General features: G+C 40.2%; 1 protein-coding gene across 2 annotated transcripts in view; it reads left to right on the plus strand.

The window, feature by feature from the left end:
* C8H8orf34 (chromosome 8 C8orf34 homolog) overlaps positions 1–27,724 on the plus strand; it is a 94,023-nt gene that overhangs the window by 36,523 nt on the left and 29,776 nt on the right. For both annotated transcript variants that reach the window (XM_035125357.3, XM_060277763.2), the window contains exons 7-9: positions 10–176; positions 8,991–9,126; positions 26,271–26,356. In XM_035125357.3, the coding sequence (XP_034981248.1) occupies positions 10–176; positions 8,991–9,126; positions 26,271–26,356 (389 nt within the window). The remainder of the gene's footprint in view (positions 1–9; positions 177–8,990; positions 9,127–26,270; positions 26,357–27,724) is intronic.

The raw sequence follows: 27,724 nt of genomic DNA on the forward strand, positions 1-27,724 counted from the left end.
TTCTTCTAGTTTAAAGATGGAACCAAAGACTAAAGGATTGAAACATCAGCAGCAGCAACATAAGAAGCTTCTCGCTGCCATGCTCTCTCAGGATTCGTTTGATTCTGTACAAAGCACAGCTCCCTCAGTAACAGAAGAAGATATTGACAATGAAGATGATGCTATGGAACTGCTGGGTAATTTAAAAGCTTAATTCACTCACGGAGCGAGTTCAAATGTGGTTTTTGCCATTGCTGCATTTACTCTGCCCCTCCTGTAATATAATGATTGATGCCTATTGTGCAAAAAACCCAGTGTCACTGAAAGCTTACTTTCTTTATAAGGCTGTATCACACATGGGGACATGACTACATGCTTTGTGTTCTTGGAAAAATCCCAGTGTGAAAACAAGACAGGAAATTATTGCCCTCAGCTCTTTAGATGATGTCATAACATTCATTTTTTTAAATGTTGGGGCTATTTCAAATAAATATATGGGCCGAAAGGATAGACTTAAGCAAAGTAACCCAAAAAAGAATCCAGAGCTAGACTTTATTTTCCTTCTTTCACCTCTGTCGTTACTGTGTTGCCTTCCATCATTAGGAAGTCACCCATTTTCCTACAATGTCACACTAATTTTAGCCCTTCCCTTACTCGTTCAAATGATTTGTTTCCACGCTGTCAGCTGCTTGCCTAGCCTTGGCTGCTGCTAAAAGAATATGGTGCTCTGTTAGTCTTCCTAAAGGCAATATTCTAACAATATGTATTTGGTTGAATTAATGTGCATTCCTCCCCCTGTGGTTTCATTTATACAGTTTAACTGGAATGTCTCGCACAATTTTTTAATGACATTGGATTATACAAGTTAGTGAACAACGTATGTAGCCATAGCTGAAGAATCTCTTAGAAGCACAGGAAATTGCATTATACTAAGACCTATTGTTCTTCTATCCCAGTATTGTCTGCTCCACTAGTTGAGACCACTAGTGAGTCATGGCCTGATCCAAGGTGGGTCACAACAGGAGCACTAGCACCATGAATATATATGGTAAAAGATTAAGAAATAGATCCCCAAATGTATGTTTGAATTAAAAGTGGGTCCTGAACCTGAAAACGCTGAAGGCTGCCAATCTACTCTGATTTGCAGCAACTTTCCAAGGTCTCAGTACAGTAGATGTCTCTTGCATAACCTCCTACCTCATCCTTTTTATCTAGAGATGGAAGAAAATTGAATCTGTATGCAAACACATGTGTTTTGTCACTGAGCTATGATACCTTCCCATTTCTTTAATCCTGTTCCTTTTAAATATTTTTAAATATTTAATTTAATTTTTTAAAAAAATATTCCTTTAAAACAATAGTTTGGGTTTCTCACTGCCCCCTCCCTTTATTTTACTTTGTTGGAAGTGTGCATTTTAAATATGTTCAGAAGATATATTCAAGGTTATTTATGCCATGGTTTTAATTAGCACATTATAACGAGTTTTAGTAATTGTTGTATTTGTGGCACATTGATGCCAGATTTAATGTGAGACATCTGTTGAGTCCTTTTTTCTGTGTAATGTGGAAGCTGCTAGTTTAGACCACAAACTGAAGTCTTTTTTTTTAAGCCCCCCCCCCACTTCTCATATACTGTTGTTGGAGCCAGTGTGCCACAGTGGTTAGAGTGTTAGACAAGAATAGGGGAGACCTGGATTCAAATTATCATTCAGCCAATTAAACCCATTGGGTGACGTTGGGTTAGTCAGTCTCTCTCAGCCTATCCCTACCTCACAAAGGTTTCTCTAAGGAGGAGGAATAAAGGTAGGAGTGGGTGAGGAGAGAACTAAAAGTTACTGAAGGAATGACAAGATTGATTGATTGATTGATTGATTGAATGGTTTGCGTTTATACAGAAGACAATTTTACGGTTAACCAAGTAAGTTGTAATCAGAATCACTGCCCTTTTGAGAGATTGATCACTTCATTGATCCCTCCATGTCCAGTTCCTCCAACTTAATAAGTGTTCTGTACTCTTGTGTAGAAAGGCTACATGAAAAGAGGTTAAGGCTGTTATCCTACATACACTTTTTTAAAAGGTAAGTTTCTTGAACACACTGGGCTTTACTTCTGGCAAATGTGTACAGAGTTGTGCTGTAAGGTTGCGGTGAGCATTTATCTAGAAGTAAATCCCATGGATCTCTGAACAGAAGGACTTACTTCTAAGTGAAATTGTATAGGATTTTGCCGCACATTAGCAACTTGTCTTATTCTGGCACAAAATCCACGGAGATAAACCTAATTAGAAAGAAACCAGCCTATTATATTCAAGAGCAAGTGGCCCAAGGGAAGAGGGAGTTGTAAAGCTGCAACATAATCAGATATTCAGGAGTTCACGTGAATATGAATGTTGAACTAGCAAACTCAGTATTTAAATTAGATTATTAGAACTGGCATTCACTACTGAAAATCTGTATTTTTAGCCCTGATAAGCAAAATATGGTTAAAGGTAACAAGACTCTGCTTATTATTACTATTCATGAATTACTATAAGCTGGGTTGTTGTGTACCTAAGATCAGACTATTTCCATCACAACTTACAAAAAATGCAGCAGAGAAGTTGGGGGGGGGAGGTGTAGCTAGTTCCAAACAGAATAAAATTCTAATTCAATTCCAACTCTGATGAAAAGGTTTCCCCTTCTGGATTTCTGCTGTAAGCACCTGTTAAAAGCACAGGAATACTGCCAGCCTCAAGTCAGAATCCTATGATTATATATGGTGTTTCCTGCTTGGCAGGGGGTTGGACTGGATGGCCCTTGTGGTCTCTTCGAACTCTATGATTCTATTCTATTCTAGAATGGCACGGTGTGTAAGTCTAATATTTTCTAGTTATGTCTGTTAGGTAGTAATGCACTACTTGTCCCACATCTCCACCCCCAAAGGGGGAAGTTGGAGATAGAACAGTATCTCACCAGAGAAGCACCAGCTATCGGAATCTGATCCCACTGCCCCCCTGAGGACAGCTGTGGGCTCTATAACCCTCCCCTCCCCCTCCCCACCCTCCACAAAGGACAGCAGTAAGTCCTATACCAAAAAGCTATCTGTTCTTTGTTCATACTCATCTGCTGTTGGCCACCTTTATTTCTGACTTTCACATGTGTTTTCTGCCATTCTGTTCCTTATGTCTGGATTAAGCCTCTTAAAATTCCTAATCAAAACCCACTTTGCCCATAAATCCTTTCCAAACCATCACCATCTTGTCTATTCTGGGCATTTTGCTACCTGTTATTCCCACCCACTAACCCACTCCTTGCATCTCTTCTATCATGCCCTATCTTTTAGTGTTGCCATTCCCATCTGAATGTAAGGCCAGCTTTCATGTTATGATTGTCGCAAGAAGCCTGCTCTTAATTGCTCCACAAGTACCACCACATAGATTTATCATGTACCACAATGCTAGGTGCTATGCATAATATGGAGCCTAGAGGTAACATGGTGCTTGCCCAGGTGGTTTAAAATCCAGATGCTGTCCTCTCTGTTGGAATGTGGCAACAAAGAGTAAATTTCCACTGAACAGAACAGAAAAGATCCTCATTTTCCCCAAGCTCAACTCACCGCAGATGTTTCTCTAATTCCACAGTGAATGGTTAAGACCTGGCAGCTATAAATCACAGCAGACAATCTGCTGTCACTTCTAAAAATTCTCACTGAAGCAGAAGCTTTATAGAAATGAATGGGGCTTGTGCCAGTGTAGCACTTTGAGGATCACTGTTTTAGTAAGGCAAACTCTATAATAATGCTGGAAACAGAGTTTTCAGTTACCTTAATGGGAGTTTTGGCTGTAGTTGGTTCTGATATATTAACATTTCTAAAGTAAGCCCTATTTCAAAATGCTTATGAAGGCTGCATTTGGGACTAATCTCTGAAAACAAATGGAGCCCATTTTCCAGAACACAAATTGGATTAAAAATGCCCTTTGCATTCTTGAATTAGATTGAATTCAGAGTAGTCCAGTTCTGTTACAGTGAAGTTTTACTGAGAAAATTCACATTGGCTGCAGGCCTGTTGTCAATGGCATACAGTTGGTCGCAGGGATGACTCCTCCCACTGGACCTGACAGGAAGTTTCCAGAAAACCTTTCACATCTTCTCCAGGGGGAGGAGTCATCCTGCCCTCCAGTCCAACCCTGTTTGCAGTCAAAGACACTTGGGTGCTCAGTTAGCCTGTGTGTTTCAACAACTTTTCAACCCCATGTGCCACTAGGGAGCGTGTACATTTTGAAATGTCATGTCCTCCGTTCTCCTCAGCTTATCTTTTCCTCTGTCTACTTGTCCTTGCTTCTGACATTTGTCTCAGTCAGTGGTTCCGTCATTTTGTGGGAAGCGTTTGGCAAGCAGCCTTTGTGGGGTGGATTTGCAGAGGCCGTGGTTCATCCTCTGCTTCCTTGGGCCACAGCTGAGAATTGGCTGGAGCAGGCGGTTTCCACAGCTGCACAAAAGTGGGTGGGACTGCCATTGTGTCCCTCAGCAGACGCGGCCACATTTATTCCCCAAACTCCTTTTGTTGTTCAGCTTGTCTCACAACCCTTTGGAATCATGAGGGATTACTCTGCGGATCCCAAATTCCTTGATCCTTAAACTAGGAGGCGTTTTTAAAGCGATTATTGTTCCGCTGTAGCGGTACCTATTTATCTACTTGCACTTTGACGTGCTTTTGAACTACTAGGTTGGCAGGAGCTGGGACTGAGCAACGGGAGCTCACCCCGTCGCAGGGATTCGAACCACCGACCTTCTGATCAGCAAGCCCATGGCTCTGTGGTTTAGACCACAGCGCTGCCCTTTCTCCCATGACATCTAAGCCCACTATTGTGTCCCTTTCCCTTGGTTTTCAACAATGCATGGAAGGCTGAATGGAAACATCATAATAATACTAAAATAGTGCTCCGAATGACAAAGAAACATTATAGTTTCTCTAAAGAAATGCAACAGCTATGCTTGTCTCTAGTGAGTCCACTGGTGGTGACTTTAGTCTCCCCTATGGTTATGCTTTCAGAATAATTACTGGAATTTATCAGCTTTTCAGAAGGTTTCTTCTATTGTAATACTTTTCAGAGAATGAGGATTAAATAATTTTGATGGTTATAGGTTGTTCATACCTTGCAATATTTGTCTTTTCTTTATAGCAAATGACCTATATGTCAAGACACTGTGTCCTTTAGAAATGTTAAGATCAGTAGCAACTTTTGTTCTTTAAATGTCCAGGGGGAAATAGGCAGCAATCCTATACATGTCTACAGCAAAGTAAGCTGGTTCAGTGTGACTTACTCCCAGGTAAATGTGCATCCTTGCATCCTTGTTTATTTATTTATTTTGGCTGTTGTTCACTATTCGTATTTCAAAATATTTTTTACTCAATCAAGTGTCTTAATACTATTACAGGCTAACATTTTGTTATAGAAGCTTTATTTCCAGCATTAGGTTGTTGCCACTTGAGGGCACTAATGTATTCTCTTTATGGAGATCCATAAATCTTAACCAAACAGATGTGCGAAAAGGATCTTACTAAAAATTAGTTCTGTGCAAGAAATATAAGATATAGCTCCTTGAACAAAAAGCTGTGTTGTTTTATTGAAACAAAAACAAAAACACTTCCAAGCCTTGGAAGAATAACCAGAATGTGTATCTTTCAATGCAATTTCTTTTCTTTTCTTTCTTTTTTATAATTTTCCAGTTTATTAACTTTATTTAACTTTTCTCAAAAATTGGAGTGCATAACAAAAAGTATATTCAAAAATGTAAAAGTGCATTGCAAAAACAAGGAATAAATATACAATGCAATTAAATATTCAGATTCAAATTTACTTTGTAAAACTAGCTTGTCCATGTGAACAGAAATAGTTTAAATCATGGTTTTGCCATGTGGGGCTGTATGTGTTTATATAGTTATTAATCACAGTAGAATTGCAGCTCTTAATGTTATTGTTAGTTCTGTAGAAATGGACGAATAAGCCCCTTTAAGTATCTGTTTCCTTGATGCTACTACACACTGATAATTGTAAAGTTTCATTTTAATATTCTTGTCCTCATTCCTTTTAAGTTTAACATTTTATTTAGTTAGTTCAAAGCAGGCAGATCCAAAAATAAACAGAGCTCATCCTGATTCATGAATTAAGTCTTACTAACTATATGGATATATCTGCACATGTGTTCTTGGCTCATTTCCTTGACATTTGCCCCTCACAGTCATGAAGCAAATCTATGCATCTTTCCAATACATAAATGGTTTATTCATCCTTTGAATTTGCTAGGATAAGCTTGACATAAGCTTGTAAATTAGTCAAGTTAGCTTTTGCTTTAAAAAAGGAAGAGATAGAATTAATTCACTGGCCTTGTTTGTATGTCATGATAAGCCAAACCATGCTACTTTGCTCCTCACTGGTCCTATTTGTTTCTGCTATGTGTTGACCAAGTTTGGTTTAGTGTGTTCTGTGAATCCAGGCTCATGGTTAACTTCCCTACAGCCTAACCATGAGCTGCAACCAAAGTTTGTTCCTAGTTACTGCTTGTGGTTAGCATTCAGAAAGTTTAACCACGAGTCTGGGTTTGGATGACATACTAAGCCAGTGTTTTTTTTTACAACTGTAGAGAAAGACTGAGGAATCTGGCTTAGTGCAAAGCAGGCTAGTGGCTAGACCAAAACATACACAGATGTAATGGTTCTTAGGGTGCAAAGTTCAGCTAGATGTATTCTGTGACTTTACCATGCTTGTTTTGACTCACTGATTATCAGTAAATGTTCATAGAAGGAGTTTCTTATCACTAGCATTCTCTAAGATTTTAAGCCTTCAAACTGAAGAATACTGTATTAAGTGTTATATAGTGGAACCTCGGTTTTCGAACTTAATCCATTCTGAAAGACCGTTGGGCTTCCGAAAAGTTGGAAAACCAAGGATCAATGGGCTGGCTGCAAATTCAATGTGAGGGTGGAATGAAAAACGCACCTCGTTTTTCATTCAAAAACGGAAGCATTCACTTCCGGGTTGTCAGCGTTCAGGTTCCAAATTGTTTGGCTTCTGAAGTGTTCGACAACCAAAGTTCCACTGTATATCCATTTCTATTTTCTTCATAGAAGCATTTTCTTATTTTCAATTTGGTCCTTCTGAAAGGTTCTGTGATATTTAAATTACCAGCGACATAGTGGTTTAGATCTAGAGAACCGCACAAGTAATTATGTGTGCTCAAGGAGGTTAACTTACCTTTCTTGAGTACAATCACTCCATGCAACATAACAAACCACTTTCAAAATTGAAAACATTTTAAAAAGCCATTTGTGATGAGGCATAGGGATCTACTGTTTAGTTATGTCCTCCTCACTCCCCCCCAAAAATCCCTGTATGTATATTTAAGTTATTGAGCTTACCTAAGGTAACCCCCTTTGGCTCCTAGGCTTTGAGTACCTTAAAATATTACAGTTTAAGATTTATAAAGTGCACCTCTATATAACTCCTAATTTAATAGCATGAAATCATTTAAAACAATCCTCTGTATTGTTGAGTATAAATTACTGTTGATCTTACAGATGGTTACTGTTTGATTAATTTCAAGATTTGCCCTACCTTGCTATTTTTAGAGTGGAAATGGCATGCATCAGCAGACTTTTGGCAAACTAGCAAAAGTTGACTCAACAAGAAACTAGTTGAGTAAACTATGAAGACATAAAGAAATACGAGTGAGGCATTCAAGGCTAGGCCAAAATTTAATTTAACACTATATAAACAGCTACACTATATAGCCATGTGTCTGAAAAAAAATCGGCTACCTCAACAATATGCCAGCCGTAATGAATTCAGTGTTTGTTTATCGGCAACAATTTCTTAAAATATGGTAGTTGAATATGACACACAGATTCCCCCTTTCCCTCCTACACACAAAGCAAGCACAAATGTGTTTACAGTGGAGTTTTATTGAAGAAACATATGACAAACAATCTCCTGTGAACTTTGGCTGGTTTTTCAGAAACCAGTATAATTTACAAAACAGGCATGCTTTTTGCCAACCCCAAAATGATGCCTCTAAAATAATATCACATAGATCTGCATACTCTTCTGAGTGTGTACCTTTTCCTCCTATAATGCTTCGTTAGGATGTGCTAGATCATGGATAGGGAACCTCAGCCCCCCAGCAACCAAATGGGGACTTGGCTTCTCCACCTGGGCTATCCTCTGGCCACACCTCACCCCTGCCCTGCTTTGCAGCCTCCTCAAGTGTCCTTGCTTGTATTGAATGTATCCTTTAACTCTGTTAAAGCTTCTTGCTTGCCTTGGCGAAGAATAGAGAAGAATGTGTGCGTAAATAAGCATTTGCTGTTCCATCCACTTTTGCTTCTGGCCTTGCCCTGTACTAGCATCTGTCCTCTGGAATGTTGCCTGGAAGGGATGATAAATACAAAGGAGGGAAAGACAGAAGAATACTTGGAGAATCTGCAACCTTTAACCTGGCAGAGAGCCCTTCAGATGCCCTGTACCCCTAAGAATCACCTACCAGCATGTATGCATGTAGGAGTTGGGTGCCTTTGTGACAACCCCAACATACATATTTTCATTATTGTCCATACATTGCATTATTTCCTTCACCCACATATATCTGCATTATTGCATATTGCTTTGACTGGTGGGTGGGTGGAGGGCATTCCATGCTTGTGGTTTTAAAGATTCCCTACCAACCTGATCCTTGCCTCACGTTAAATAATTGTCTTTCACAACAGGCTGACAAACTAATGGTGAATGGGAAATTTTAATTTATTTTTTATTTTATTACCTTCTCTCACCTTCCCTGGAAAGAGCTCAAGGCAGTGTGCATGGTTATTCCTCTGTTTATCCTTGCAACAACCCTGTGAGGTTTTTGGTACAAAGTGACTGGCCCAAGGTCACCCAGTAAGCTTCACGGCTGAAGCTGCCATTTATATGTTTCTAAAACAAATATATTATTGCAAACATTTACTTAGTGATATACTTGCTTTTTTTTAATTTGCAGAGGATCTTGATGATTTAAGAATGGAAGGGGTAACCAGTGTCATTTCTTCTGGGAGCAAATTTAACCAAACCCGAAGCACACATACAGCTGAACCACAAGCCAAGGTCACATTGAACATCTGTGCTAGGTGTGCCAGGTAAATAATAAGATTTTTGTTTGTTTCTTTGTGCTTCCCCAGGGGCAAATGCTTATGGCAGATTGGAATTTGCAACAGTTTCACCCAGCTATCTAAAAGAAAGCCCAGGATACATTTTTTAATCTTAAATTTGGATAGGGGGACCGTTCTTTTTATCCCTGACTTTCAGTGACATTAGAAATTAATTTAATAATCCTAAATTCTAGACAGAGAAGCCACAGCTGCTGGCTCCAGCTTTGAGAAACAGTCATGTCTGGTGTTTTGTTGAAAGAGGAGGCTTTCTTAATTAAAATTAAATCTTGAGTGGAATCTTTATCAGGTCTTAGGACTTGGCAAATTCATAAGAAGGAGTAGTTGGGGTTGAATAGAGCCTTTGGCAAGCCAGAGATCTTTCCCTCTTAGCATGGACTATTAACACATTTTTCTGTCTACCATTTGACTTGATTTGTGGATTTGAACAGGATTGCTCAAGTTTCTTTTGCACATGACACCATTCACACTAACAATGTACCAAATTGTTTCACATACTTATCAGCTATATGCCGCAGCTTGGAACTATTTTCACTTTTCTTTCTCTGAATTTGATTAGTTACCGTACCTGAATTTCTGTGGCTTTTCAAAGATGATCCAGGGTATTTATGGCTTCAAAATTCACCTGTGTAAATTAAGATTCAGTTGCATGTGTGTTTGGGGGGGGGGATTTCATACAGTTGCCTTTTAACACTTCATAATCCTATCCTTCTGGAAGGAACCTAATCAATATGGAATCTTTCTGGATTTGGAAGTTATTTTTTCCCATCTACAGTATGAGAGCAAAAAAAAGCAAAGCACCCAAATCAACTAAGAAGGCAATAATAACTGCAAGCCCTTTGATATTTTTTTTAAAATGAAGACTCGTTTTTGAAAAGGAATTTCATGTGACAAAACTAGCCAACTCAATCACTTAAGTGATTAGCAAGAACATTATTTGCAGGGTGGGTGGGACAGTTCCAACTTCTTGACTTCTGCTGCTGGCTATTCTATTGTGGTACTTCAGATAAAGTTGCTGTTGTTTAGTCGTTTAGTTGCGTCCGACTCTTCGTGACCCCATGGACCAGAGCACGCCAGGCACTCCTGTCTTCCACTGCTTCCTGCAGTTTGGTCAAACTCATGTTTATAGCTTCAAGAACACTGTCCAGCCACCTTGTCCTCTGTCATCCCCTTCTCCTTGTGCCCTCCTTGTGCAGATAAAGTTAAATACCTTTAAAGTTAAATACCTTTAAAGTTAAATACCTTGTGCAGATAAAGTTAAATACCTTTAAATAAAGGGAACCTGTGATGGCATCAGGATGAAATTTGAGCATGTTCCAGTCCTGTTTTTAAACTTCATCCTCTTTGATTTGAGGCTGCCACTTTTTGACGGCTGCCTGCTTGGAGATGCTGATTGAAAAACACTTCCAGAAATACCCCCATGCCCTTGCGTGTAGAATCATAATGTAGTGCTGTCATTGTTAGAGAAATCTCCCCCACCATTTAAGATTTAAACCCTGCAATATAAATCAAGATGCGGTTTTACATCCCTGACCCATAGCTGTCACCGCTGATACTTAGTCCTCTCTTGATTACACCAAAAGACTATTCTGTCCGTCTTTTGCTAAATCAAATGGAACAAAATGCTAAGCCTCATCTGCCCAATCAACCAAATAGCATGACAAAACCTGACTGCCCTCAGATGGCAGAATTATCTATTTGTTAAACTCTGAGCTTTGTCTAGCCTTGACTGCTGCCCCAGAATTTGCCCTGATTAAATGAGGTGAGGATTTGTCCTTTTTACAGTGTGGGTCAGGGACTTGACTGCAGAAGAAGCAGAATTTATAACTGAATTAGAACTTGCTCTATTTATAAACCTTTTTTTTTTGGATCATATGATATATACTCTCCATCCCATTGCACAGTGGCGATATGTGTATGATGCTACTGTTAGGTGGCAATTGCTAAGTGTAATTACTTGAAGTATCTTCTGTTCTGTAATCACCGACTCTTTGAGTAATGCAGTGCCCTGAGATCCGTATGGCCTGTTTAGGTCATCAGATGACCTTAACAGATGAGGGATATCTGTTGAATACAGACTAAAAAACATGAAAAAGTGTTTAAAAAAATGAAAAAGTGTAAAAAAAACACAGAAAAGTGTAAAAAAAAACATGGAAAAAAGTGTAAAAAACATGAAAAAAGTGTAAAAAAACATGAAAAATGTCATGGGACTCAAATATCTGAAGGATTCCCTCTATCATCCTGTCTGTGCCTTAAGTTTGTTGAATGAGTTTCTTCTCCACCATTGTGTGAGCTGTGCTTTGTGGTGTCACACGAGAAAGCTTTCTTTACAGTGGCACCCTACTTGTGGACTGTCCCCGCCATAGCTGCCAAGTTTTCCCTTTTCTTGCGAGGAAGCCTATTCAGCATAAGGGAAAATCCCTTAAAATAAGGGATAACTTGGCAGCTATGGTCCCCGCCTCAAAACTGTGGATGATGTTGCTACTTTTATCAAGTTAAGACATACTTGTTTTGCCCAAGCATTCTCAGTGGTTAGTTAATTGGCATTAGGGTTACCTTATCCTGTGTTTTCAGCTGCTCCTATTGGTTAAAATGAATTTTATGGTTTTATTGTAGTGTGATAGCTCAGTTGGTTAGAGCATGGTGCTGATAACACCAAGGATACAGGTTCGATCCCCATATGGGACAGCTGCATAGTCTTGCATTGCAGGAGATTAGACTAGATGATCCCCAGGGTACCTTTCAATCTATGATTCTATTGTGTATTTTTATATGTTGTATCCCATTCTTGTACAGTGGTACCTCGGTTTAAGTACACAATTGGTTCCGGAAGTCTGTACTTAACCTGAAGCATACTTAACCTGAAGCGAACTTTCCCATTGAAAGTAATGGAAAGTGGATTAATCCGTTCCAGACGGGTCCACAGAGTACTCAACCTGAAGCGTACTTAACCCGAGGTATGAGTGTAATTGGTTCCGGAAGTCCGTACTTAACCTGAAGCGTACTTAACCTGAAGCAAACTTTCTCATTGTAAGTAATGGAAAGTGGATTAATCCGTTCCAGACGGGTCCGCAGAGTACTTAAACTGAAAGTACTCAAACCGAAGCGTACTTAAACCGAGGTATGACTGTATAGATGAAGGGCAGGTTATAAATAACAATTCACAGATAAATCTTAAGGTAAGTTCTGCAACCTAGGTGAGAGGATGACCATAGATTACCTATAACTATAAAAAATACATGGAGCAGATTTTCTGTTTTACATTTTGGGAGTATTTATAAAGTGCTAAGTGATGTTTAAATTGGTTTTACTCAGAGCAGATCCACTGAAATTAATGAACATGACTATGCTAGTTTTATTAATTTTGATGGGTCTAGTTGAGTATCGCATCCAACATGTTCAAGGTGGGTTACAAGGTCTTAGGGGAATTTTTTATGAATTTGACTTGCATTCTCACTGTGGCAAATCTCTTTCTTGCATCTCTTGCCAATAGATACTTGGGAACAAAACACTTTTTGTTGAACCCACAATTTCTGCTTGCAACTTTATACAATTTCTGCTTGCAACTTTATACAAAAGTATGAGTTATGTGTAATTTCAAAATGCATAGAATTCCTTAGATCACACAGTCACAAATTATATTATCTGAATGAAATTATAAGAAGACTACTATATGTATGCCAAGTTTGTTGGTAAGCTTTGAAAATACTTGGATCTGGAACTAGATAAATCACAAGTAAAAAAAATCAACAACACTAAACATGTTATGGAAATGAGATGTATCCAATCACAACAAAATTCTTGAGCTAGCTAGCATGCTGTATAATTTCCTGTGCAATCTTTGTAGCAGCACTCTGTGATGCATGTATAATTACCATCACTTGCACCTTGGCTTCATAATAGATGGCTAAATGTCACACAAATCTTTATTGGAAGCCTCCTGGTGACATGAAAATGTGAAGGAATTCATGAGTTCAGTGGATTATGAAGCAAATAAAAGGTTTGTTAATACCTCCTTCTCTGAAAAAAAAAAGTCCTGTTGACTTCTGTGGAGCATACTTCTGAAAAAACAAATAGAGGATTCGCCTGTATGGCCTAAATGTACATCAAATTTAGTGAACACATTTTCAATCAAATGTAGGGTAGACAGTAAATCTATAACACACAGTTACTTACACTTACTTACACTTATAACCCGTTAGGTTTCAGTAGTGCTATTTACTGAATAGTGCCTAAATGAAAAATGTGTGCAATAAACCAAGAACTACTATCGTTTTGAATCCCATGCTGCTAAATCAATTTCATGGTGAACTCCCTGTGAATTTCCCCTTGTGAAAGAAATGGCTAAGTCTCATTATTTCCAAAACCCTAGCTTTGTCATGGGAAACAAACAACATAAGACAGGAGATTTATGTTCCAGCTTAAGCAAAATCTCATGGGGCATAGAATTTCCCTAGTTGACCACATTTTCCCACTGAGTAAATCCAGAAACAACATTGAAAAAAAGTTGATGTGATAATCAAAACATTCTCTGTTAAAGAGTTATAGAGTCTGTCAAAAGGAATTGCTCTCTCTGTGAAGGAAAAGGAGGAATAACTGCAGTCTTAATTGTCCTTCTGTTGCATAATCTATTAAGAGATTATATCTTCCTACTGAGTCTGTTTTAAAGTTGTTCTAGTCCTTTAAAAAACAAATGTCTGCAGGTGTTTTCTGTTTGCTTTGACACATGCAATTATTGCTAAGAGGACAATCCAAGAATCCTGTTTGCCTAATTTTGTAAAGAAAGTATCAAAATGTTTGTTCCGTTGCCTCTTTGGTATTTTTTTGGTTTCGTGCTTTTAAACCACAACCACACTTTAATATTGACCAACTATGTATGGGACTGTGACTTAATGCACTGTGTATTACACAAATAGTATTCTTCATAGATGTTGTTGTTGTTGTTTAGTCGTTTAGTCGTGTCCGACTCTTCGTGACCCCATGGACCATAGCACGCCAGGCACTCCTGTCTTGCACTGCCTCCCGCAATTTGGTCAAACTCATGTTCGTAGCTTCGAGAACACTGTCCAACCATCTTGTCCTCTGTCGTCCCCTTCTCCTAGTGCCCTCAATCTTTCCCAACATCAGGGTCTTTTCCAAGGATTCTTCTCTTCTCATGAGGTGGCCAAAGTATTGGAGCCTGAGCTTCACGATCTGTCCTTCCAGGGAGCACTCAGGGCTGATTTCCTTAAGAATGGATAGGTTTGATCTTCTTGCAGTCCATGGGACTCTCAAGAGTCTCCTCCAGCACCATAATTCAAAAGCATCAATTCTTCGGCGATCAGCCTTCTTTATGGTCCAGCTCTCACTTCCATACATCACTACTGGGAAAACCATAGCTTTAACTATACGGACCTTTGTCGGCATTCTTCATAGATAGAATGGGGAATAGATAGAATAGATTTAGAACTTCATAGATAAAATGGGGGAGTTTTCAATGCAGTATTACCACTCTCTTCCATTTATAAGCAATGCATCTGTTTCTGAAGCAGAATCTAATACATTGTTGTTGTTGTTGTTGTTGTTGTTGTAATTTTATTTATCACCTTCACCCTAAGGTCCCAGGGAGGGTTACAACTCTTCAGTAAAGATAAGTTAATTGTATGACAGAAAACGTTTAGAAATTTATTTTAAAGTACACGTGAAAAGGAATTAGTTTGAATTCCTTTCTTTACATGTTAATATGTTTGTGATGTTGAAGTCGGTACCTGACCATATTTTATAGAGGTATAGTGGTACCTCTGGTTGCGAACAGGATCCATTCTGGAGCCCTGTTTGCAACATGAGCAGTATGCACCCCGCGTCTGTGCTTCTGCGCACGCACGGGTAATGATTTGGCACTTCTGCGCATGCGCATGATGTCATTTGATGCTTCTGCACATGCGCAAACCGCCAAACCCGGAAGTAACCCGTTCCGTTACTTCCGGGTTCGGCGCGTTCGTAACCCATGTTGTACGCAACCCGCAGAATTTGTATCCAGAGGTATGAATGTATATCTTAAATATGTTCTTTTCCTTTCCCCTTTTCCCAAATAATTGCAGGTCTTTTAAATTTAGCAGATAGATCCTTCAGTCCCAAATATTAACATTTAATTCAGTAGAAAGTATACTTAACATAACAGCTTAGCAAGGTGAATTTACACAAAATTATTTTGTTACCTGTGAGTAGACAGAAGGTCAGTTTTTGTACTAACTTGATTTTCCTGTCTTGTTAAAGTCGGAAATTGTAGCCAATTGCAGGAAATTATTTTTCTAAAGTGAGATAATGACTTTAAGCAAGCATCAGATAAAAGATTGCCCTAGAATGGAATAATTCCTGATCTTGGGAAAACATCTGATAATTATGATTCTTTACAGATTCTGTGCTCTGGGAAAATGTATTATTATCACTTTTGGTGCTTTGGAGGAATGGTTGCAATGTCTTTTAATTTAGATACACAAGCAATCACATTTCATAGCTTTTGAAAATGCAAGAAAAACCCCTCGCAGAAAAGGTTTCCTCCTGAAAATTTCAATGTATGACGTTTCCTCAGGTATTAAAGCATTGTAGTCTGATACATTGAAATGTTGTAGGGATTCGGAAACAAAATTGATAGCATACGTGCCCTTAAATAATTTGTAAGTGACTAAAAATCATCATCAGTATAGCCACCCTTTGCCATGAGGTCCCAGGGTTACAACAATATGACATCCAGCATTAAAAACAGTTTAAAGCAAATTACAAACAAATATGGGCAAGCAGGTGTATTGGTAAAGATACTAACATAGAAAAATCACCAGCTCATTCATATAATGAAACTGAAGATGATACATTTTTGAATGATTTATGTTATCAATAACAAAGGATGGAGAACACAGGAAGCAAAACAAGTTTTGAGGTGAGACATGTTTACACAGGTGTTGCATCGGTTTTTAGCAGTGCGTCTTTACAGTTTGGTTGTATTGATTTGGTTACTGTAGTGGCAAAAACAGGAATTTGTTCCACTGCAGTTACATAGGTTTCTTTGCTGTAATTTGGCTCGGTGTGGAATTAGCTTGGTGTTCACATTACTAACTTCATTGAATATTTAGAGAAAACCAGTCGGCTGCTTTCAAAAGTTATCTTCTGGCTTACATTAGCATATGCAAGCTTATTGTGCCTTATATTGCACCCTGGAAATTGTAGTTCCCAACACTAGTCATGACTGTGAGCTGCTCAGAAATTTAACCCATTCCTATGTTTTCGATCTGTACATGGTACAGCAATCTTAATTATGGATGTTTATATTTTAATGCTTGTGCAATTGTTTATTTCAGTTTTTTGTAAACTACTTAGAAGACTACTTTGGTATTAAATGATATATAAATTAATAAACCATCATCATATAAGAAGTTTTCAATAAACTTCTTTATTGTCTCAATTAAAGAGAAATTGCTTACCAAGCAAAAGGCTACTTGATTATAGAATCATTGAGTTGGAAGGGACTCGAAAGTCCAGTTTCACTGCTAAAGCATCGCTAATAGGTGACAAGACTTCTCCTTCCCGGAGGGGAGGGGTTGCGAGCGGGAACCGTTTCCCGCGCTTGCAGTGGGGCGTGTTCACCCCCTGCATTAGCCCCGTCCAGCTGCCGCATTAAGCCCCTCAGCCGGTCAATAGGGCTTGCTGGGGGGCGGAGTCTGGCTGCATTTAAGCGGCCATGGCTGCGGGAATTTTCGTACCCCGCTTCCTGCTTGCATCAGATCTCCCGTCCTCCCTCCCTTTAGGCTTTGCTTTGCTTTGACCTTGCTATGGACTTCGGTTGGTCACCTTGGTTGTCCAAGGGGCCTGGTAGGAGTTTTTTTTTTATCCATGTGGCAAATTGGCACCAGCCTCTTGGTTTTTTCGCCTACCTCATAGCAATTCATCACAACTTTTGGTATTGGCAGTTAGGCATTGGATTATTCAATATGTGATGTATCTGTGTTCTGTGTCGGAGGGCAGGTTGTGGCCATCACCTACTTCCTTTGGGTATCCCGTTAAAGGGATCCAGCAGCCGTGGATCCTGTCCGATGTCATGATGGGGTTAGGGCCATGGCATGACCCCTGGGGACGTCAGGGGAAGCTTCCAGTTGTATTTGCATCAACAAGATCCTCCCACTGTTTGTTAACCCTAAAGTGACTCCACACCGGTTGGGGTGGAGTCATGTGTCGTGTTCCCATCCAGTGCCTAAGCCAATACCACTCACATGCCGTAATCAATAAAGTTGTGACCCTCTTTTGCCCATTAACCTAAAATCACGTGTCCTTGTGTCTTATTTACTCCACATGGGGGGCGGGTCATCGACTCGCAATCATTCCTGTGACTTAGAAAACTCTAATGAAGGTGAGTTCAACACCTTCTGCAGCAGTCTTTTCCACTATTGAACGTTCTACTGACAGGAAGCTCTTCCTAATGTTGAGCTGAAATCCCCTCTCTTGTAATTTCAACCTCTTGGTACAGGTCTTACCTGCTGGAGCAACAGAAAATGAATTGGCTCCATGTGTGTGCAGTAATTTAGAAGGATGTTAAACAGCAGTTTAGAAAGAAAAAAATGTTCCTTTTGGAATTTTAAGGCAATGTTGATATATGTTTTCAGCAGACATGACAGGTCAGACACAGGCTGAATTAAAGAAAAGGTTGAATAGTTCCATTACATAGGACGTTAATTCTAATACTAATGCTAGCTATTGGATGGAGGGGGAAACAAGAGAAGAATGTGTGGATACTTCCTCCGCATGGCTTTATAAAGATGCAGTGGGAAAGAAGAGATGTGTCTCATACAAATGCTGTTTTCTATCTGCCCCCACTTTTCTGGCTTGGAATGCTAAGAACCAGTCTACTATTATTGGCTTGTTTTAATAGCAGATTACAACTGTCACTGGTTTGTATCAGAAGCAATTTATAAAGGACTTCCAGTAAGATTTTGTTTACTTTTCACTAGTGGTATGTTTCAGAGGAGGCTGAGATTTTTCTTTTCTATCTAAAATAGAAAATGAAACTTATTTTCAAACAACAACAAAAAACCCTTAATTCCTTAACCAGGCTATATATTTGCCTGTAACAAGTAAGCAAGCTTCTCAAGAGAAGCATGATCATTTGTATTACAGTATTTGACTCCAGTGCTCTTTGGTGGCCTGTCTCTGACTGTTTTTCTGTGGAAAAGCGATAGTTTGTTGTTTGTTGTTTTTACTAACCCAGTCTGCTAACATTAGCTGGGGTAGAAAATTCACCCATGCCAAAATTCAGTGCACTTCTAAGTCACTTTATGCCACGTGTGGTTTTTTTTGTTTTGTTTTGTTTCTAGAGGGTAATTCCATGTTTATCTATCTTTACTAATCACAGAAAAAAGTGTAATGTGCTGTAAAACCCTATGCATGTCTACTTATAAGTATTTTCATTTAACTCAAAGGTAAATGTTTACAGGATTGTTGACACAGTATTTTGTAGCAGTGACATTTGTTAGGCTGAATAACCTATCAAATGAAAGAGAATCTTTAGTCTTCAGTAGAAATTTTGTACGTACCAACATCTGGAACCTAGAAAGGTTAGTACACTGGTACCTTGGTAGTTGAATGGCTTGGCTCCCAAACAATTCGGGTCCCACACACCACAAACCTGGAAGTGAGTGTTCCGGTTTGTGAATATTTTTTGGAAGCAAATGTCCAACGTGGCTTCCACAGCTTCCAATTGAGTGCAGGAAGCTCCTGTAGCCAATCGGAAGCTGTGCCTTGGTTTTCAAACTGCTTCGGAGTCGAATGGACTCCCAGAACAGATGAAATTTGAGAACCAATGTACCACTGTATTTCATATTCAGATAATATTGAGGCCTTAAAGTTTTATTTGTGGCTATTGCTATAGTATGTGGCCTATAGCAACATTTACTATAGTAAGTAGTCTGTAAATAATAGATGATCCTTTTTCTAAGTAAACTAGTGGGGAATGTATATTTTAAAACCCAGTATAATGTGAAAAATCAGACTTCCAAAACTAAGCCAACACATATGTATATCCTTCAAAATCTGGGTGACTCCTGGCTCAATACTGTACAGTTCTTGCATGGCTGAGCATTCCCTAAATATGTGCTTAGGAGCACAATCCCATATATGTCTATTCAGAAGTAAGCCCTGTTCAGTTCAATGAGGCTTACTCTCAGGTAGTTTTGTATAAGGTTAATCTAAGCGTCTTGTTATAGGCTGGAGCCTACAGAAGTTTGCAGCAAGAGTCTAGGATAGACTGTGGTGGTCAGGACCATGGACAGCACATTGTGGGAGCTGGTTTCAAGGTTAAACTAGATGCAATTTAAGGAAACAGTGCTTGAAATGTTGCTCCACCAATAGTCTCTAGAATCAACTATGGCCTCAAATAGTCCCCCAGGAAGGTGAATGTCTTACAGCGGTGGAGTGAACACTTCCAAAGGAATGAGTCTTTTGAGTCACAGGAAGGAAGTAAGACTACCTCCTCATGCAGAGTGGATGGAGCTTCCCCTCCATGGGAGCATCCTATAGGCTGGTTGCTTTGGAGGCTTTTTCCTCAGATGGCTCCTAAACCCAGTCTTCCACACCCTTTGCCATTGGATCCCTTCTCTGATAGCATGGGGAGCCTAGTCTTGGGCCATCACATTGCATTAACAAAACTAAAATAAGATAGGCATAAATTTGAAGGATGGTAGAAGGGGACGACAGAGGACGAGATGGTTGGACAGTGTTCTCGAAGCTACGAACATGATTTTGACCAAACTGCGGGAGGCAGTGCAAGACAGGAGTGCCTGGCGTGCTATGGTCCATGGGGTCACGAAGAGTCAGACACGACTAAACGACTAAACAACAACAATTCAATGCAGTGGGATGAGCTAGAAGGGGGGCACCTTTTGGTATACTTAGTAGGTTCCAGTGCTCAAATCGGTGACTGATCTGTGACTAGCACAGGTAGGAGTAAAGAGAGTGGAGTCTTGGAAATGATAGTGTGGCTGCTGACAAAAGTGTTTTGTGATGGTCCTGCCATGGCCAAACCTTTCCCATGCCTACCGTGGTCTGCAGCAAAATCAAGGAAGCCACTTAGGTGGGTTTTTTTTTTTTTTTTTGCTTGTTCTCTTGAGATGTAAGGGACAGCAGGGAATTTGAGGTGGCAATGGGTTGGGATGAGAAAATAAAGATGCAATAGGGTAACTAAGAGGAGGAGGAGGAGGAGGAGGAGGAGGAGGAGGAGGAGGAGGAGGGGAACAGTAGCTGGTGCTTTAGGAAAATTACATGTTCCAGAGATGCCTGAGACATTGCTATAGGGAAGGGGAGAGGAGCAGAGAGGTGGTAAAAGGAGACATCCTTCTCTGGCTCAGATTAAAACCTGAGCTAGACTTGGAAGTACTTGAAGATGGGAATTTTAAACCACAGAAATTTGTATTTCAACTCAAAGGACTACACACATTGGGCATCACTAAACTCATGTGTTGTGCTTCTTCATTGGTGAATCAAAAGTGGCTGTTGTTCTTAGTTATCATTGAATATGTACAGGAACGAGCTCAGCACATTGAAAACCATTTCAGGAAATACAATATGAAATTCACGCTATGCTAACATATTTATGTTTTATGATTATGGGCACTGGGAAAAAAGAAGTTATGTAGATGTTCCAGATGGATTGTGTCTCACATTTCTAAAACTCTGCAAGATGTGGAAACTATTGCCAAACTTTAAATGAACATTCTTTCATATTGTGATAATCTGCTATAGAATTAGCAACTGACTTCCCTAGAGCTTCAGGCTGTAATGAGTAATTACTTACAGTTCCCAGATAGTATTCTATATTAAAAGTTATCAGAGGAGTGAAATTGATGAGGTTTTATCAGAAAGCACACAAAAAAGAAAGCCTATAGTTAATTCCACAAAACAATTGTCTGTTTCCAACTCTGATGTCATTTCATGAACATTTTTAGGAGTGGCTGCAGAAAGTAAAACAAGTAATTTGATACACTTTTATATACTTGTTGTTCACATAAAACCATGTTTAAAATTGAAAAGAAAAAAGAAAATGTGGCCTTGATACCACCTGTGTGACATAGATAAGGATTCAGTTCTTCATTTTACATTTTTATCTTACCAGAAGCATGTACATCACTTGCGGGTACTTCTGGATCTATTCCTGTCACTTGAGACATAACTGGCCCCAGTGGCATTGAGTGCCTTCTATCAACTTCAACTGATGGCCCAGATAGTAGCCTACCTATTGTTGTCTGTGTTCTGGTAATCTCTGGGTTAGATACCTTTGAAGAAGCCTTAGAAGAGGAAGCTGGTATAGCACTCATCAGTCTGATTGCTGAGGGAGGAAGGAGTAAGAAGAGAAGAAATTACAGTAGGGCATGGGAACCAGCCATAGGCTTCACTGAAAAGTGGGTTTTGAGAAAGAGTAAAGTTGGAGAGGTGAAATCTCTGATCCTGAGAAGGTAGTTCCAAGCATACAGTGCAGCAAGGGTGAAATGGTGGGAGCTAGAAGCATGTGCTTAGAGCTGGAATAATGAAGATCACAGGCAGGGATATATCAGGATATAAGTGTGGATGTATCAGATGGGTGCAAGGCTATGAATGGTTTTTGAAGGTAAGGGCAAGGAGCTAGTGTTGGATTTAGGAAGCCAGTGTAGGGATTTAAGATGGAGCATCACACTGGGGTTTAAAATGCTCATATCCCACTAGTTCCATGCTTGCATGGTGGAGCAATGAGGGTCCAGCGGCAAATTATTTTAGCAGCTGAGTGTTGGATAGGTGTGAAGAGACATGGGGCAGGGGAGAAATTCTGTTCACCTGGCATTGAAAGGCAAACCTGTCTAATTTGCACTTTCCAAACCAATACAAGAACCAAAACACAGCTAGCTTTTGAAATTGACACTTCTCTGAATTCTGCAATACAGTTTTCAGCCAAGTAATGCATACAAAAATGAAAATAATGTGGGAAATCTTCATGAATTCGTTTAATCTTCTTTTAAAGCTTGGTTGCTTTACTGAGAGAAAGCAACTCAGAGAAACCTTAACTGACAGCCTTGCCCTTCCCTAGAAGAAGCCAAGGTGAGACAATCTAGTTCAAAGAACAGAAATTTGCAGAGAGGAGGCAAAGATAAAGCCAAGGCTCTGTGCATGTTCAAGAGGGTGCCTGTGGATAAAGAAAGCGTACAAGGGGATCAGGCTTAGGAGGAAAGATAGGAAGTTCAGTCTTTTTTTATATATATAATAATTTTTATTGTTTTTTTTATAGAAACAAAACAAACAAAACACACAAAATATGATCTGTCCCTCCAATTTCCCTCCCCCCACAAGTCCACTTCTGCCACCAGTAGTACCCGTGGGCGTTGAGAATCAGAGGGGTCCATTGTAAGGCTGGGTTTGACCTCCCCCTCCCCCCTCATCCCCTCCCTGCCACTGAAAGGACAGGGGTGGAGGGGTTCTGAGGATTGGTTTTCCCCCAGCTGCTCCTTTAACACAACCCTTAAAACACAGCACGCACACAAAAAAGAAAAAACAAAAATAAAAATTCCCACTTCTTATTTTCTTAACATTGTCTTTATGACTTCCTCGATTCTCTTCTTCCTGGTTTTCTAAACTTCTCTAATTGATTATGGCGGATTTTCTACCCCAATTCCAAATCTTATCCTTATAATATTCACTCAATCCTCCTCCTTCTTCATACTGCCCCTCCCCAAGTCCCCTCCTGCCACAAGAGGAACCTGCGGGGCGCAGCACTTCAAAGGTTCCATTTTTGTGTCTGGGCTTCCCTCCGCCCCCTCCTCCCCCCTCAGAGCACCCCCTGCCACTAGCTGCTTCTGAGCAAAGAGAGGAGGGAAGTCGGCCCTCTACCCATACACTCATCTAAACACAAAAATGTTAATACAAATCTAAAATTTGTTTCCAAAACCACTCTTCAACCTCCCTCCAGAAATTTCAATTTTATATCTATTGACTCTCCTTCCCCCTCCCGGTGCCTTCCCCCCCCCCTTGGATCAACATTCCTTTAAAAGGCCAACATTTCAGAAAGTACCTTTTAACTAAAATTCTCACCCCACACCAATTCTTTCCCACTTCCAAATCCAGGCCTTTGTCCCCCCCCTCCTTCTGCCTTTCCTTTCCCTCTATTGCCCATCCCCAAATTTCAGTCTCTCCAGAGGCCTTCTTTTCTTGGGTTTTTATTTCATCTTGTTGTTCCTTGCGGCAGTCTTTTTCTTTTCCAAGTCTTTGTTGTTCTTCCTCCAAGTCATCTTTTTTATAATCCACCTCAGTTTCACTTCTTGTTCTTTAATCTCAAGCTGGCTTTCAACATTATCCTCTGAGTCCTGATCTTGAACCAAAGTCTCTGAACATATTAGACTGGAGTGTTGCAATGTCTTATGGATGTCCTTCAGAGTCTCTAAATAGTTCAAAACAGCCTCTTGGAAGCTTGGTGAATACCTTGTTTTCATTCCTTCTAACCACAAACAGGCAGGAGATTAGGAGACAGAGCACACTGGAAATTTCCATTCACACACGCTTTCCTCCATCTTGGCTGTTCCTTCCATTGTCTTTAACTTTTCCACAATAAATCGTCTCTTAAGTCCAAATGCTTCTCTTTTAATAAGATCTTACAGCCGGTTAAACTCTCAACGAATTTTTACAAATTTTTATTGTCTTTTAGCAGTTTTGACAGCTTTGACAGCTGTCAAAATTTTTCCCCTTAACGTACTTGCTGTTCCTCAGGGGGTGCCGGCGCCGGGGTTTGAGAAGGAGTAAAAGGTCTTTGTTTCTTTCGGGTACTAAGAACAAAGTGTCTTTTTCAGCTTTGGCTTTGGAATATTTAATGCGCCTCTTAATTAGCCATTAGGAAGAGATCGGCTCCCGTTTTTAAATCTCTTCCAATTTTCCAAATTGTTGATTTTAAAATCCAAAAAGTCCCAATGAAGATTTCACTTACTTTGTAAAGTCCTTTATTTTCTTGGGAGAATCTGCCGCTGCCCGGTAGAAGACTCAGGGCTTCGCTAAACCGGAGGTAACGATGTCGTCCAAAAATGGCTCCCGCGACTCCACTCCGCTGGCTCTCGGAGACTCTACTGAGTCTCCGGGCAGCAGAGGAATCGCCCCACGGAGCCTGCCGGACCTTGAGCCCTCGGGACGCCCTTCCCAAGGTTCTTGCGGGGAATCCGCGCGCCCCGTGGAATTCCCCCCCCCTCCGCGATGCCGGGGACTGCGGAGCTCGCAGTCCCTGCGTCTTCTTTAGCCGGCGTGGCAGACCGGAAGTCTTGGACAGTCTTGGACATCCAAGAATGTGTTAGTGCCAGTTGTGGCATGAATTGAGGAAACAAAAACTCACATCTGGGGAAGAGGAGACTGGAAGGAGGTGGCTGTGGGCTCTCAGCAGCTGCCGAACTCATGTTTCTGTGTGTCACCGGGCCTGATTTTAGTTAGTATCTGCACCCATCCAGTGTAGATATGTGTCTTCTATGTCCTCTTTTCCATTTCATGTGTGTGTGTGAGGGGGGGGGGGGAACAAGGCATATTTGTCTTTGACCAATCTTTCTTATTCTATATTACTGAAATCACTGCCAAGTAATTTGGCACTGTAGAGAGAAGCCCACCTATGAGGTTGGATATTTCCGGCATTCCTGAAATACATTATACATTTTTTTAAAGACTATGAATTCCATTTGTAATTAACAGCTACATTTATAAAAAGCACAGCTTTTTTGAAAAAAGAACAGATGCCAAGAATATATATATATATATATATATATATATATATATATATATATATATATATATACACACACACACACACACACACACACACACACACACACAAAAACAAGAAGAAGCTACAGGCTTGCTATTGCTCAGCTAACTTCAATATTTACTGAGCCTTAGAAAATACTGTGACTGTGAATAAAGCTTTTCAAAACTGTGGATAAGAAATCTTTTCTACTTAAGTTCTCTTTCCTATGTGGTCTAAATGTGTGATATTTTAGTACTTTGCAAATCAGCAGCTCATCCACTCCAGCTTTCAGTCCTTTAACCCTATCTTCCATGAGCATGAATCTGCACCCATACACCGAGTGTTTGCTACCTAAAAATTAGCTGGGAACATCCCAGCCAGTAAGCCATGAGGAATTGGGGAATGTTAGTTTAGTCTCAGAAATGGTTTAGCAAAATCATTGAGACTGAACAAATACGTTAACCAACCAGTCTTGCTCAGTGCAGCAGTCATGAAGATAGAGATGAACAGAGCTTAGTCAGCGCATACCTTGGAGAGGTTAAAGAGAACCTTTATCTGTACCGCTTGCCTAGAACTTGAATCAGCTCCAGGCAGGAGGCACAGGAGATTAACAGTGCTTGGTATGCTGGGGCCAGCTTTGGTAAGAGGCAGATCTCTCGCCCAGCTCCCAAAGCTGTCATCCCACTGCTAACCTCTGGTGGGCTGTGAATGGAGCTCAGTCACACCAGCCATTTCCATAGCAGCTGTAGATGGAGCAGCTTTGATAAGTTATCGCTTATCAAAAACAAACAAACAAAACCTCCCAAAGTCCTTAGAAAGAAATTGCTAGCTAGTCTCAAATACGTATTTTTGATAGGAATATTAATAATTAATGTTTTAAAAGATACACTTTGTGCAACTAATGTTTTCAATGAATTACGTGGTAAGGTACAGACTCGATGGTGGCTTTGAGAGGTTTTACTGGGTGGCTACTAGCTTCTACCACAGAGCACCTGTGTGAGAGAAGGAGGACCCAGAGCCCTTACTGGAGGTATGGAGAGTGCTGCCGCAGTTCATATCTTGGATCCTTGGATGAAGGGCGGTATATAAATTTAATAAATAAAATAATAGTTTCCACTGCAGATACAAGCCAAAGTATCAGCAGCCCATGTTGGGCACCATTAGCAGCTGCATGCCTGTAAGGCACTAAATTATCAGCCAGCAGCCTCCAGCCCCAGGATCTTTCAACACATTTGTAAGGGCGTCAGCCTCCTAGTGGTGCTTAGCAGTGCAAGCTGGCAGCTGTCCAGTTGTCTTGTGCATTAATCAGTGGAATGTTCCATATAACTTCAAATTGTTTCCATTTCAATCTTCCTAGACTGCAAGGGGATAACTTGGCAGAAAGAACAGAGGATGTATCTGTTGCGTCTCAGACTCTTGAGCAAGAAGTACCACAATCTGTCGGTAAGTTCTTGAAAGAGCTATGCTACCTCGCATGGAATAATCTGAACGACTCAATACATACTGATAAAAGCACATTCGAGAATATCTGCTGGGAAACTTTTTAAGACCAATTTTGGTGGGAGGCAAATTCCTTTTTCACTTACCAAATTATAGTAATGTGTGGAAAGAAATTTAGCTCATCAGACCCTGTTCCTTGCTATTTAAGTTTGTTTTCTTTGCTCTCACTTCTGTTCACACTCCACTCCCTGTTGAGATTAGACTTAACACTGTGTGGAAAACGCTGATGCAACTCTGCTTTTTGAAGACAACAGCACAATGCTGAGGCTTTGCAGAATTAAAGTGCTTATCTCTGCTGTTTGGATAATGATGTATAACTTGGTTAGCAGGCACAATGTGATTACACTCAAAAAACCTCTCCTGTGGCAGTTTGTTCTTTATGAATTAGCTAAAAATCCAGAACTGGGAAGTGCTGAAGCTCAGTAGGAGCAGAACATCTGCTTTGCATGCAAAAGTTCCAGGTTCAGTCTCTAGCCTCTCCAGGTAGGATTGGGAAAGAACCCTGTCTGAAATCCTGATAGCTGCTGATCTGATTCAGTGTAAGGAATATTCCTATGGAGTTCACAACTCAATGAGTGTTATGAGGGAGGGGAGTTCCATGAAGTTCCGACTATCTAAACTGGTCTGCTGGGGGCTTGTGGGAGAAGTGCTGGCCTGGGCAGCTCCCAGTGAACCTTGCTGACTAAGGTTTGGAAGAATAGGCCTGCCTATTTCCAGTTCTAACTGGAGCTGTTCAGATACGTCTCCTTTTGGGCAGAGAGGACTCGACCACAGTACTCCATCCTCTGGTAATCCCAGATTGGATTGTTGCAATGTGCTGTACATGGAGCTGCCCAGAACTAATAAACTTCCATCAACTATGGAATTCTCTCCCCACAAAGGTGCTACTCACTAAGCAGCTTTTAGTAAACACTGAGGATGCATCTCTTTACCCTGAGATGCATGTTACCCTGACACTGAGACATGTGTTTCCAGGATTCATGATATTTCTGTTACTTTAATTGTTTTAAATGTTCTTCATACTGAATTTTAAATTGTTGTAACCTGCCCTGGGACCTGCTGATGAATGGTAGGGAATTATTATTAACAATAACAGAAACCATTATGGTGATGTTTCCTCAACAAAGGATCAGGGTCATCTGAAGACTTAAGAAGTCTCGTGAGGCTTTCCCTTCCAGTGCCTCCTCTCCCCTAGGAGAGCTGTCATGCAGTCCTTAAAAAGCCTGTAACTTATTCTGCGGTCACATTTTCCTAGATAGCTATGAAACAGGAGAAGTTACAGGGGAGTCTTCAGATGATGAGGGAACACTT

The sequence above is a fragment of the Zootoca vivipara genome, chromosome 8, assembly GCF_965207765.1.
Source record: "Zootoca vivipara chromosome 8, rZooViv2.hap1.1, whole genome shotgun sequence".
Classification (NCBI taxonomy): Eukaryota; Metazoa; Chordata; class Lepidosauria; order Squamata; family Lacertidae; genus Zootoca; species Zootoca vivipara.